General features: G+C 35.7%; 1 protein-coding gene across 5 annotated transcripts in view; it reads left to right on the top strand.

Moving 5' to 3' along the window:
• ERC2 (ELKS/RAB6-interacting/CAST family member 2) overlaps positions 1 to 14,502 on the top strand; it is a 903,595-nt gene that overhangs the window by 398,600 nt on the left and 490,493 nt on the right. For 2 of the 5 annotated variants that reach the window (XM_075073077.1, XM_075073076.1), the window contains exons 9-13: positions 268 to 408; positions 2,643 to 2,783; positions 6,855 to 6,890; positions 13,254 to 13,283; positions 14,069 to 14,262. In XM_075073077.1, coding sequence (XP_074929178.1) covers positions 268 to 408; positions 2,643 to 2,783; positions 6,855 to 6,890; positions 13,254 to 13,283; positions 14,069 to 14,262 — 542 coding nt within the window. The remainder of the gene's footprint in view (positions 1 to 267; positions 409 to 2,642; positions 2,784 to 6,854; positions 6,891 to 13,253; positions 13,284 to 14,068; positions 14,263 to 14,502) is intronic. The other 3 variants (XM_075073080.1, XM_075073079.1, XM_075073078.1) reach the window with 2 other exon arrangements.

The following is a 14,502-nucleotide window of genomic DNA, read 5'->3' as shown; positions in this document are numbered from 1 at the left end:
TTACATTAATATCACATTTTGTTGGGATGGTACCATAATTCAGCATTTAGGGCTGATCCAGTGCCCACTGAAGCCAGTGGAAGTAGTTCTATTGTCTTCAGTAAATGTGGATGGAGTGTCCTCTTATTTCCCTTATCTCGAAAATTAAGGTGATATATGTGCTTCCAAAGATCAATTTTCACAGTGCAACTTAATGCAAAGAGGGCTTTTTTTTTTCTGAATTGCTGTACCAAACTTTACATTTTTATTACTCTTTCTTATTGTTAGGAGAGAATAATAGAGCGCTTGAAGGAGCAGAGAGAACGGGATGACCGAGAAAGACTGGAAGAAATAGAATCCTTTAAAAAGGAAAACAAAGACTTGAAGGAGAAAGTTAATGCTTTACAAGCTGAACTAACAGAGAAGGAGGTCAGCCTTTGCAGTAAAATTAAAAATCTTTATTGTTCTGATCTTCCTAACAAGTTTCACTGATATAAACAAGTTAATTAGAGACATTGTCCAGTTGCTTAAGTCAGCAGTGCTCAAACTGTGGGTCGGGACCCCAAAGTGGGTCATGACCCTGTTTTAATGGGGTCGCCAGGGGTGGTATTAGACTTGCTGGGGCCTGGGGCTGAAGCTAAAGTCAGAGTCCCACTGCTCAGAGCTGAAGCTGAAGCTGAAGGGCTTCAGGCCTGGGTGGCGGGGCTCAGGTCTGGGCTGAAACCCTCAAACTTCAGTTTTGGGCCTGCTTCAGGGCAGTGGGGCTCACGCTTTGGCTTTGGCCCACCCATCTGAGGCAGCAGGGCTCAGGCTTTGGTCCCCCTACCTGAGGTTGTGTAGTAATTTTTGTTGTCAGATGAGGGTCGCGGGGCAATGAAGTTTGAGAAACCTGGTTTAAGCTATTGGTTTTCAACTATTTTTAGAAACTAACTCCTAACGCAATATATTTTTGAGCATTCCTCACTCTCAAACTCTTGATTACTTTCCATAAAATATTTCTTTCCTTTATTTCTTCTTTGTGTATATTCCTTTCCTTTCTTTTACATATGTTTGACAAGGATTTAGTATTCCATTGCTGGTCCTATTTTCAGTTTTTATTTGAACTAATAGGCTTAGCAGGAGCAAGCCCTTCTGAGAGTAAGGTCCACAAGTATTTGATTCAGTTCGACTGATTGTTGATTAGGGGTTTTACTTGGTGACTCCCTGGTCTGGTTGATTCTTTACTAAAGTTTTGTTGTGCCATTGCATACCACTGCTCTGTGCTCACATCATTAGATACTTATGAACTATGTGATAAGATTAAATCCTATTCATGTCATACTGCAAGATACTTCTTGTTTTTTCTTCTCTTGCATACTTCTACTGTAGGGTTTGAGTACCCTTTAAAGTAAAGATATTGGGTGAGAATTTATAAGTAATTAAAGTTGTGGTGAATTAATGGAAAATATTTTCTCTATTCGTCAAGTCTGTCTTTGGTGGTGTTTTTTTTTAAATCTATCACCAGCATGATGATGAGGAGGATATTTTTAATAAAAACCTGCTGCCATTTTTGCAGAGGCTAAAAGAAATGATGGTGAGAATTCCATGGGTTGTGGCTCATTTGCAGGATGATCTGTATTTATCTTACTTAATCAATTCCCTGCTATTGGGGAAGGGCCGGGGTCTCAGGTCTTGATGAATCCCAGTCCCTCTGATTCTGTGCCAGTCTCCTGAGAGCTGTAATACCAGGGCTGCCCGGGGGAGAGCAGGCAAATGGGGCAATTTGACCTAGGCCCTACAGGGGCCCAGCGAGCCCTGGCCCGGTGGTGGTCCGGGTTTTCAGCTGGCATTTCGGCAGTGGGAGGGGGCCCTTCAGTGCTGCTGAAGATGCGGAGTGACTGAAGGGACCCCCACCGCTGAAGACCCAGACCGCCACTGGGTGAATACAAGTGCCTCAGCTCCCCCGCTTTGCCCCAGGCCCCCTGAATCCTCTGGGCGACCCTGTGTAATACTAGTCTAATTTCAGTGTTTGAGTTTACTGTGTGGGTGCTGGACATGAGTTAGTTGCGTGTGATATACAGGAGGTCCAAATAGATGATCCAGTCCCCCTTCTGGGGCTTAACCTCTATGATTCTAATTTGTTTTAAAGCTTCTATAGGCTATTATATGTAAAATAGACAAAATTAACAATAGAAGTTGATAACAGTATTTTAAGTGCAGATGAATATATAGAATACTGATGTGTGTAGCTACCTCCGCTCTTCTATCATAGGATAACTGGCAAAAGTAAAATCTGATAGTAAACTCAATATAAAGGAGAACACTGATCAGTGTAAAATATAGAATCGACTCTTTTCTAATTCTCAAGGATTTCATTTAAAATACAGATGATTCATCCATTTTCCCAAGGAAATTACCCTCTATCTTTCCAGCAGAGGGAACATGGTATATTCAAGAACACGTAATCTTTTCATAGACATTCAACTTTTTGTTAACCTTCTAAAAATTACCTTTAAATATTTTATTATGCTGTAAATACTCATCCCCATGTCTGCACACATGTATCATGTAAACAAAGTTTTTGACTGAAAACATAGCTGATACGATAATTTACAATCTTAGTGGCTAGGATTAATGCAATTTCTAACACCAACTCTTTCTTCTTTTTTTGGATAATTTTTCAGTCTAATTTAATTGACCTCAAAGAACATGCATCATCATTGGCATCAACAGGGCTGAAAAGAGACTCTAAATTAAAGTCTTTAGAAATAGCCATAGAACAAAAGAAAGAAGAATGTAGTAAGTTGGAAGCACAGCTGAAAAAGGTAAGTGCCTTCTAAGAAAATTCTTATTGTGAAATGGACTGAACTCTTCACTTCTCTAGTATATAACTGGCAATGAAGCAAGAGGTCCATTTTAAAATCTGGCAGTCTTCTGCTGTCTGCTGATCCTAGCATCAAACAATGTTGACATTTTCTTAAGAAGCATGCATAAAAGCTGTCTGTGAGCCTGAAAAATTGTCTTAAGTTTCCTGTCTAAGGGGTATTTGGAAAAACTGGTGAAAATACTGGAGGGGGGAGCAGTTATAGAAATCATCCATTTCTATATGTACAAATCTAAATTACTCTTTCTAGTGAAAAATGTCTAGGTTTTATACTGAAATTCTCCTTAATTTTATTTATTTATTCTGTATTTAATATTTGAGGTAGTTAAAGAAAATATTGTTGGATATATCACAGTTGGTATTATTTATATCCACCAAGAAGAAGAAGCAAACATTTAAAGAAAAATGTTTTAGAAGTATAATACTTACCCAATAATTTTATGTAGATTACTTCATTACAATACTAATTGATCTCCAAATTTTGTTGACACATTTTTTTTTCATGTGTTTCTTTGACTTTTTGCTTTGTCATTTGGTAGTGTCTGCACTCATTGTTTGAACACCAAAGTCTTGATATTCTCAGTGGGTTTAAGCATCATATTTTACTTCTGCAAGTGTTAAATAAGCCAGTCAGAAGTGTAGATAAAACTTTAAACCCCCAAAATACTTTGGACATGGATTTATATGCTTATGTGCTCTAGAAGATGTTAATTATTTTAGCTTGAATATTGACATTTTTAAGTCCAGATTATGATCCCGTTCCTCATGTTGAATAGTTAGCCTCATTGATTTCAGTTGGACTCCCTGTGGAGTAAGGTGTTACTCAAGGGTGAGCAAGGGTTTCAGACTCTGAATTATATTTTCACCTATCATTTTGATTTTTATTACGTACTTTGAGTAGGTATATGTGCTGTAATGTATACTTTAGAAGAGCACACTCAAAATATTATGATCTAATATACATTTTATATGTATAAAACAAACTATGTATACAATTGTTGAGGTGAACGTGTAGCAGTCACCAAATGAAATGAATTGAAAGGAAGTTTAAAACAAAGAAAAGGAAGTATTTCTTCACACAATGCACAGTCTGCCTGTGGAATTCTTCAGAGGATGTTATGAAGGCCAAGACTATAACAGGGTTCAAAAAAGAACTAGATAAATTTCTGGAGGATAGGTCCATCAATGGCTATTAGCTAGAATGGGCAGGAATGGTGTCCCTAGTCTATGTTTGCCAGAAGCTGGGAATGGGTAATGGGATGGATAACTTGATGATTACCTGTTCTGTTCATTCCTCTGAAACGCCTGGCATTGACCACTGTTGGAGGACAGGATACTGAGCTAGATGGACATTTGGTCTAACCTATTATGGCCTTTCTTATTTGGATGAGAGGAGGGCATCGTTTCAAATAAACTTGCATACAAAGAGCTTTTAACAAAATCTTAACCTATCAAATATTTACAAGAAATTATCAAGGCAATTTGCACTAGACTTAAAATACCTAAATAAAGCATGTAGGCATAAGTGACTTTTATTTTATTAAAAGAAATATAAATATTATTTAGTGAAGGTGTGAAGAATCTTTATTTGCATTATAGTTCAGATCAAGTGATGAGCACAGTAAGATAATTATAATTTAAATATTATTACCTCTATGGTTAACTTTTACATTTAATTTTGTTGCTTTTAATGATATTCGTTCAAATGAATTCACATGTTCAAAATATTTTTCCCGTGGCCTTATTTTTGGGAGATTTTTTGTAATAAATAGTTCTTTAGAATGCTAAAGCACCTGTCATCTTAAAAAAATGGAAATTGAAATAGTTGAAATTCTAACTGAACATCTATGAATGTATATATCAACACATCATTTAGTAATGGAAAAATAAGCAGCTATAAAAGTCTGTAAGTGTCTGGGCCTCCTTTTAAATAAAAAGGAAGTATGTCCCTTATGAATAAAATACAAAGGGTTACCAAATGAAAGTTGAAAACATAATAGTTTGATTATACCATAAATACAACATGAATTCCCAGTGCGAAGTGGTCCAAGATTTGTAGGAGGCTTGGTATTTCCACAATAACATGCAGATCAACATTGTTGGATGTGTTTAGGAGAATAGAAACACTGGCTGTTAATGACAATGGACTGCAAACAGTAATTTTTAATTTACATTTACTTTAGTAAAAGCTTTAATTTCAGCTAAACCTGAAAATATTGTATGATAAAAGTAACTTGCTCTCCAGAAATTGAAATCTACCTCAGTCACTGTTTTTATCCCTTAACAAACTAACTGAAACAGAAATCAGTTTTGGGAAGATTTTAGAATTTTGTTGAATGGAGATAGGAGGGAGCATATACCTTTCTTCATTCTTATACACAATATACAAATCTGCATGTCCCATATGGATGCTCACTGTATCAATGAACACTCAACACCGCAGAGGTGAGAGATGTGGCACTTCATTGGACATAATTTGAAAAGTAACTCTAAATACGTATCCATTCTTTTTAAAAAATATTAACAACTTGCATATTATTTATCATTCTTAAAAAATAAATAAATCAGAGTGGCGGTACTGTTAGTTAACTTGCTCAGCATTAACTATGATTCTTTAGTTGTATCCATTTTTATTCCTAAATATCGATTTAATCCAGCACATATTTGCAACAGTGAATAGTTCTGAGAACTCATAGTCCTAAGCACTATGCCCAGAAGAAGTGTTTATGGGATACAAGGCCTAACCAAACTTGTGATGAAGAATAGTTTTGCCTTGTAATTTTGTTCCTCTCCTTTTTCAATTATTTTTTAAATTCCTCCTTTTTTGATTATATATATATATATATATATTATATACTATATATATCATATATTATATAATATATATAATAATTATATATATATCTATTACTATATTTGTATTCTCCAAGACATTTTTCCCAGGGTTGACTATAACTATTTCTCAGTATTATATACTTGACACTGTGTAATACCTGCATTTCTGGGGGAGAAAATATGCAGACTCGGAAAGAATATATTCAAAAGTAAAACAAAAATCCATTGGCAGACTCCTGAATTATTTGATTACAACAAACTGAACCGCAGCCCCATTATTAATTGAAATAGCATATGGGTTTGAAAACCAAAAGATAGGAGAGCATTCAAAAAGAATAATTGCTCCTGTGTTCATACTGTGTTTTACTGTACACCAAAATTGTTTAAAACCATGAGCATGCTTGTTAAGCCTTTTGTTACAAGGATTATGATTTGGAATTGATGGGAACAAAATTAGTGGAGAGCTCCCAACACTTCTGTGCCAAAACTCTACAAGCATTTTTTTTACTTATTTTCCTTTGCTAATTATGATGGAACAGCAGGAATTACCTCATAGGTAGTTAATTATTTTTATGTTGCTTTCCTGAATCTTATTATCCACTTTAGAATTTCCTCCTTTTGTTGTTTATCATGGATTTTATATTTCCATGCTTACTGACATACTTGCTGTTGCTAAACTACTGTTTGCCAAGCTGTACTGTTCAAAAGTCTTATTGAATCGAGAATTCAGGCTTGTGTTAATACAAAAGAAAAACCATACAATTAATGATAAAGTTTAATTAATCTTTTATTATTACTGTCTTTGAAACTTTTGTGATAAATTGCAGCCTTGGCTAAAAGCGCTTCTAGTGATTCATTGCTTGAGACTAGCACTTAATGTATCATCAGAAGTGGACACCTTTCTTTATTTCATGGGTTATTTAACTTGAGAGAGGGAAAAAAACACAAACCTTAAATTTTTTACTCCAGCTATTCTTTTTTAGAAGCCAAAGTAAACATTTATGTTTCCCCAGTGCCTCTCGCTTTCATTGAGGAATGTTTAGAAACTTAAATTTCTACTTTTTTATCACAAGTTCTTCTGTGCAAATGCACTGGATTTGTTGAGCTAATGCTGTTTTCCTGGATCTTTCCTTCTTTTCTTGTCTATGCTTCACTCCTTCCCAACTTTGCAATGTAGCAAGCTGAACAGTTGTTCAATCAGATGTACAATCCAGTAAGTCCTTTCTGAAAGTGCCCGCTGTAACATATGAAAGCATGAGGATCCATTGACCTGACACTGTGTTGTGTTCTTCCTCTATGGAGCTTTGCAAAAAAAATTTTGATGATCACCTGTTTTAGTTATGTCAAAATAAATGAGCTTTGTGGACTTCAAGGCCATTTTTTTAAATATGATATGTATTAACTGGGAATTGGATTAATATAACATCCTCTGAAGTTCAAAGGTCATTGCCTTCAGGTCCTCAACTTCTCTATTATATTTTTTTAAAAGCATGCAAAAGATAGTTTTTTGTTTTGTTTTATTGTATTTTAATGCTATGCTCATGGAATACTTTACTAGATCCTTCAAATTCAAAATAATATATGGTGATGTCTCTCACCTGATAATATCAGTAATACCTAGTAAATGTCTGTTCAGCATATTTTTGTAAAGTTGCAGTATGATCACATTAGTTCAGAAGGCAAAAGATCAGTTTTTCAGTAAATGAATGTGCATATTCAGTATTTATATATTTAAAAAACATATTTTGACCAAGAAAAGGCTGAAAACGTAGAATGATGAAAACAAATGGCAATGTTGTCCTATAGTTTAAACAAGAAAATGTAATAATACTTTTGTTCGTTTGGGATTATTCTTTGATGCCTTGTTTAATATAGTTTCTTAAGCAATTTCCTTTTGTCTCTATTGTATGCATTTTTCAATTTGAGGAAGAACAAAAACACATTCTTATGTGTAGAAGATTTTCTGGCTGGTACAAACTAACACTAAAAATATGCTGTGAGCATCACAGGTCAGAAATAATGATGTAACTGGACTGTGATAACATAGCAATTTATGACCTACAGATTACATAGTAATTCTAAATATAATTACCGTGAAATTCCAATCAGAAGGTGTGAGAGAACTTGATTTTATAGGGTTCTAAAAATATGGTGTTATTCACTTGGGATGACACTGGTCCCACTGAAGTCAATGGGAGTTTTATCATTAACTTCAGTGGGCCAGGATTTCATTTGTAGGGTCGGTTGCTGATGCTGAGTATTTCCACTGATGTAGTGGAAATTTCGTGTGTATTAATGGGAGAATAGATCCCACAGAATCTACCATATTTACTTCTTGAAAATCATGTAATTACATTTGGAACTCAGTCATGATTTGTTCATAGAGAACATAAAACCTAATTATATACCCACTTTCTCATACAACATACTGTGGTGATCAGATAGTTTGCACTCTTGTGCACTTTGCACTCCTTATATTAGTTTGGGTCATCGACATGATGGTTTCACAGGTAGACGACATACTTTCATGAATATCATCTGCACTCTTATAGTGCACACCTTTTGTTTATTTCTGACTCCTTGGTTACCTTTTCTCTTGCTCTATGTAGACCACTCCCTTTATTATTTCAGTTTTAATCACACTGCTACAGTGATTGCTATTTGTTGATCATTAACCTTTTTGCATATAGTATCCCAAATCTTATCAATTTTTACTTTTTGCATATTTCTTTTTTACAAGTACCATCTCTCAGTGGTTCAAGACCACTGAATGGAAAATCTTTTATATTAAATTCATGTAGCAGATAGTTACATCTTATCCTCAGTGCATGTTTTCTTTAGTTATTTTTCCCTCTGTGTTTATTTTTGACAATGTGAGAATAATAATTTTTTCAGACTGATCTAAAGACTTGTTCTTTAGGCTACATGATTGCCATTAACAGAAATTGAGTCAAATTTGTGTTTCCAAATATGCAATAAATATAAGGTGGATGACAAAATACAGTCCTGTTGAACTCCAGTCTTCATTTTAAACCTTTCTGGCATTTAACAATCAATTTTTAAGTATGCCTTTGTTCCCTCATACTTACTGTTCTTTTTTCAGTAGAATGATAAATCTTTGTTAGTTCATAGAGTACTATCAATTCTGGGGCACTCACTCTTATCACTGAAGCTACATTTTAAAAATGCACATAACAAACAGATGAATCTGTTTTACACTTGTAGGCTTTTTGGTAGCAAAGTGGAAAATTATAAAAGGGACCCAAATCCCGCTCACCTTGTTCATGAGAATATTCAAAATGAATTTAGAGGGACTACTTGTCTGAATAATATTAACAGAATTTGGACCTTGTTTTCTTTTGTGTGTAGATGTGGACACCATTTAAATTATGCAGTCATGCCCTGTGCTAATAAATAATGGTTAGAAACAAGTTACATTATTGTTATTTTTCTGTAATAAGGTATTACAATTCATTTGATTGTTTCTAGTCCTTCAAGCTGCTTCTGAATATTGAGGACCTGATTCTGCAAATATTGAGCAGAAGCAATGGAAGATCAAAAACCAAAGCAAATATCAGCTCTAAATTGTTTAGCTCAGTCCCAGGAATTAGTTTAAAAAATAACTTAAATTTAAAGATATTTTAAAATTTAAGAGGAGAACAGATCATTTAATTTATTATTGAACCAGAAAAAATGTGAAGGATCTTAGAAAGTATTTTCTTGCATGTACATTTCTGCTGTTTCATTTAATTATTATTTTTGGTCAAGCACTAATTTGATCTTTTGGCTAATTTAGATTAAGGTATACTATTCCAATGCACGCATCTGATACAGAAAAATTAATGCAGGATTGTGGGCATAATTTATAATATATTCATTAATTTTATATGTCTTTATCACACGTTAATATTTCTGTAGACAATTTGGTATTTATATAGAAAAATTATTTTGCCTCTACTTGTGGCATGCAAAATAAAAAACAGGATTGATAATATGAAATGCTTTTTAGAATCAGAGAAGTTCAAATATTTGGATTTTTGGGGATTGCAAAAAATAATAATGTCTTTTCCAATACTGAAATACAGCATAGTTCAATTCAGTAATTGTATGCAAGTAGTATATTTTCTTTAAAATGCAACATCCCAATTAATAATTGGGGGGGAAAAAGTGTGTATTTATATTTAACTTTTATTACTGAGAAACTGTTGTTAGATGGTTACAGTAATATGCAAATTAAAAATAGTATCAAGCCCCTAAAAGAATTTACAAACACGCTATTGGCATTTATATTGAATATGTAAGTGGTGTATATTAATAAGAAAATTTTGTCTTGTAAAGAACTGTTCAGACAGAACAGATTTATTAGCATAAGTAGTTAGCACAGGGGTGGCCAAACTTTCTGGCCCTCCGAGCCACATATGACAATCTTCAGAAGTTCAAGAGCCAGAGGTTGGGGCTTCAGCGCTGCTCCTGCTGAAGCCCTGAGCCCTGGCAGTTGTGCCCTGCAGGGCTGAAGCCCCAAGACTCCCTTCCTGCTGGGCAGAAGCCCCTACAGCACCACCCTGATGCAAGGCAAAGGTCCTGAGCATCCCCCCACCCAGTCTGGTAGGTGAAGAATGGGTGTGGGGGGGTGTTCCATGAGCCCCACTTTAATGGTAAAAAAGCCACATGTGGCTCACGAGCCACAGTTTGGCCACCCCTGAGTTAGCACATTTAACTGTGAAACTGAGAGTCTTTCTCAGACCTGAAGAAGAGCTCTACATGGCTCGAAAGCTTGTCTCTCTCACCAACAGAAGTTGGTCCAATAGAAGATATTACCTCATCCACTTTCTCTCTCTATTTGTCCCTAATGTGAGAGAATTGAATAACTTAGTTGTGAACTTAGTCCATGTCTATAAGTACTACACTGCAGCAGCGCAGCTGTACTGGTACAGCTGTGTCGGTGAAGCACATCCGGTGAAGATGCTCTATGCCGACAGAAGAGAGTTCTCCTGTTGGAATAAAAATACCTCACCTCCACAAGTGCATTAATCTATGTTGGTGGGAGAAAGTCTTCCATCGACATAGCACTGTGCACATGAGTGCTTATGTCTGTGTAATTTAGTCGCTCGGGGGGGGTGGAATATTCACACTCCTGAGCGACATAAATTTTGCTGGCATAGGCTGTAGTGTAGACATAGCCTCACTCTGTATTTAGAGCCAATTAGTCTGTCCTTGGCAAATTTTGAATAACATCAAAAAACTTTTCTGTTTCAAAGATGTTTTATGATATTGCTCCATCAGCCCTCCATATATGTGGAACCTTTCCTTTTTTCCTTCCATTTAGTAGTGTGCATGGGTTTGATCCTGCATCCCTTCTGCAAAACAATCCTTATTCTCTCAATTAGTCCCAATCTACTGAATGGGTAATCCCATGCAAGGAGGGAGAACCTAATAATGGTTTCAAATACTGGGCTCCATATTTAATTTCCTAATGTTTTTAGATTAGAATGTTTTTATCCTTGTATTTGCATTATGCTTTTACATTATTTTACATTATGCATCTCTGTGAAGCATCTGTAGAGCCTTGGTAGGGTGGGGTAGGTAATTTATCAGTTCTGGGCATACTCGAGTTTTATAGGCATTGTCTCATGCTTGGAGAGGTGTTGAGATGCATTACTCCAAGGGGAACCTATCCAGGAGGAATTGTGCCTCTGGAAGGCAGAATTCCTCTTGGAATTTGCCGGTATGTAGGGGAACATACCTTCAACTACACCGTTTTGTGAGTGCAGCGTATTCCTGCATGCATGCCCAGCTAGCTCTGGTGCCTCTGCTGTGTGGAGCCCTGGCTCTGCTTTCACCTTTTCCCTTTTGAAGTGTCTTGAGTACCGGGCATGTTAGGAATAGTTCTTTTGTTGGAGTAATAGGCTTCTATTGTGCCTGGCTACTGAACAAGGAGTGCAAAGGGGACTAGGGAGTCTCCTGGTGCCATTTACTTCCCTTGTGCTTCCTGGAGCTGCCAGGAATTATTATTGTTAACATGAAAAGACCTCCAAATGATTTCATTTTACACAACTAATTTTAACTTTTGAAAACATTACTGTTTCGTCTTCAATATCTAGTACATGTGTATAACTCTCTTCATGGTTACAATAATAAAAAGCAGCATCAAACATGTACAATTCTAATGTAAAGTTAACACGCAGACTACTGTTAATTAAAGCATCCATAATGATTAAAAAGACTATTTCTGTAAAGCGGTGTGGTCAAGTGGATATAGTGTGGGACTGGGCTTCGGGGAATTTGGGTTCTCTTCCCAGCTCTCCCATTGAATTGTTGAGTGTGTCTACACTGCAGTGTGCATGTGGATAGACAGATATGCGCTAATGGTGATGGATAGAATATAAGAGGCAAATGAGAAATAGAGACAGAGTGGGTGAGTCTATTTCAGGACTTCTTAAGTGAACCATGATCCCAGGTGGGAGAAGGAAATCTGAGGAGTGATGTGGAGGGATGGCTCTCCCCATAGATTACCTGGGATCTTAAAAGAGGGGCCCTGATTTTTCCTGTGGATTTTTGGCCTCTACAGAAATATAGGAATACTTGCCAGCTTCTGCACTATTTTCAATGAGAGAGGAACATGTATGGCCCAATTGTGCAAAGTGCTGTACACTCTCATTTCCTGCTGAAGTCAGTGGGAATTGATAGTGCTTAGTGCCTTAAAGAAGGATCTCAATCTCTTGCACAACTGGATTTTGAGTTGTTATTGCACTTACTTAAAAAATATAATGCTGGCAGAAAAAAAAAAAGTTTGACTATAGCTAATTCCCCACCACCACCACCCGCGGTGTGATATTTATCAACTTTGTGGATATCTAAAAGATAAAAAATAATTGGTTAGTAAATGTGCCACCAGAACAATATAGTTGAAATACTCTTAAGTACCAGATCCTGCAATGAACTCAGTGTAGGGAGATCACGGCATCTGCGTGAAGCCTGTAGCCTAAGAATGTAATATTGTCTAGAGGGGAGGATTGGAGTAAGAAGAAAAACAAATATAGTGAGCTTCTTATGTCACTTCCTTGCTCTTTTCACAATTAGATCTCCTGCGTGAATAGAAATCCCAAAGTAGAAAAATAGAATTTGAAAGCAACATTATTTTCCTTATTATCCTCATGCTTAAATTATGTTACATGCAGAAACAAAATATTTTTGTTCTTCAGTAATGTAATTATTTTTCCTCCTTTAAACACAAGATTTTAATATATATATATACATATATAGAAAAATTTCTACTAAATCATTGCAAAGAATGTCAACCTTCTAACCGTAGTAGTTCGTGGTACTGATTTTTTTTTCAAAACATGCATGTTTCATTTTGACCAGCAGTTCTTTCATTGCTTGCTTGCCTTGTTTATTCCCTGAAATTAAAAATAAATCAACATCTGCTCTGTATAGTAAGATAGCAGGAAGACCTACTGTTCTAATTAATTTTTGTAAAATATTTGTACATTTTAAAAAAATGTTCTCTGAATTTTTTATGTTTAATGTGCACTGCAGTTAAACTACTTGTTTTTTCCCTGCCTGCTCTTTGAAGATACCAGTTAGGAATAATGGGAAACAAGGGGTAGGCTAAGCATTGCAGTGCATTGTTGTTTCCATCTGTCTGTGATTATTTCAGCCAAGAGTTTAAAACCCCTTATGCCCAATCCTGCTCCCATTGAAGTTAATGGGGCTTTCCCATTAGTTTTGGTGGGAGTAGGACAGGACTCCGCCCTGTTGTTGTTGTTTTCATTGTGTTCTTTCTTGTCTGTGAAATTACCACCCACCCATGCATGTGTTTGCCAGGTATATTTATTTGTGCTGTGTTCACCAATGGGCTTGTTCCTCTGATGTTTCAGGTTAAGTATTAACAGTAGAAAAAAAGGCTTTGGGTTAAAACTGTCAGCTGAAAGCATTCTTCTAGTTTTACCTTTAAAAACAGCTCTGATTCTTCCTTTAAATTGTTAGTATCCAATGAGATTTTAATAAATATCCAGTGGTTTAATCTGTGGACTAGGGTACCGAATGTGGCATTTTTTTTAAATGCCTGCTTTTTTGACTGTAGTAAGAAACTTTATAGTGAAACAAAAATTAAGATTTTCATGGTTACGTTCATGTATGAAAAATGCTAAATTGGGAAAAATATTTTTTCTTCATGATGCAGTTTTGGGAATATAAACCTCTGATGATTATAGGAAGAATGCAGACAGATTTTCATTTTTCTTTTCTGTGCCTCTATGGGAATATGTTTCCAACTGACAAAAATACCCATAATCCTTTTTTCATGCAGATTTGAACTCTGAGGCTGCAGAAATAGCATGACCAAACTATCTAAATGATTGTTGTTGTTTTTTTAATTTAACACTGAAGGCTCATGAAGCTGAAGAAGAAGCTCGGCTGAACCCAGAATTTGCAGACAGAATGAAACAGCTTGACAAAGAGGCATCTTACTACAGAGAAGAATGTGGCAAAGCTCAAGCTGAGGTTGACAGACTTCTAGAAATCCTCAAGGAAGTTGAGAATGAGAAGAATGACAAAGATAAGAAAATTGCTGAGCTAGAAAGGTATTTTTTTGTATTATTTGCTTTATATTGAATGGCCTTTTTATTAAGAGATCTCCATTCTGGAAGGACCTAAAATAACAAAAAAGTCAATTCACATTACTTCACGAGTTGTACCTAAGAAACAAGTGTATGTGCTGGCTTTGAAGCTGATTTGGAATCTCCTCCTTTTGGCTAGAAAAGGCGTGGTATTCTACATATCAAAGAGTATATATAGGGAAACTTCTACCCAGTTTACATAGT

This window comes from Chelonoidis abingdonii, chromosome 17 (assembly GCF_003597395.2).
Source record: "Chelonoidis abingdonii isolate Lonesome George chromosome 17, CheloAbing_2.0, whole genome shotgun sequence".
Taxonomy (NCBI): domain Eukaryota; kingdom Metazoa; phylum Chordata; order Testudines; family Testudinidae; genus Chelonoidis; species Chelonoidis abingdonii.
This window is presented reverse-complemented; position numbering and strand designations above follow the sequence as displayed.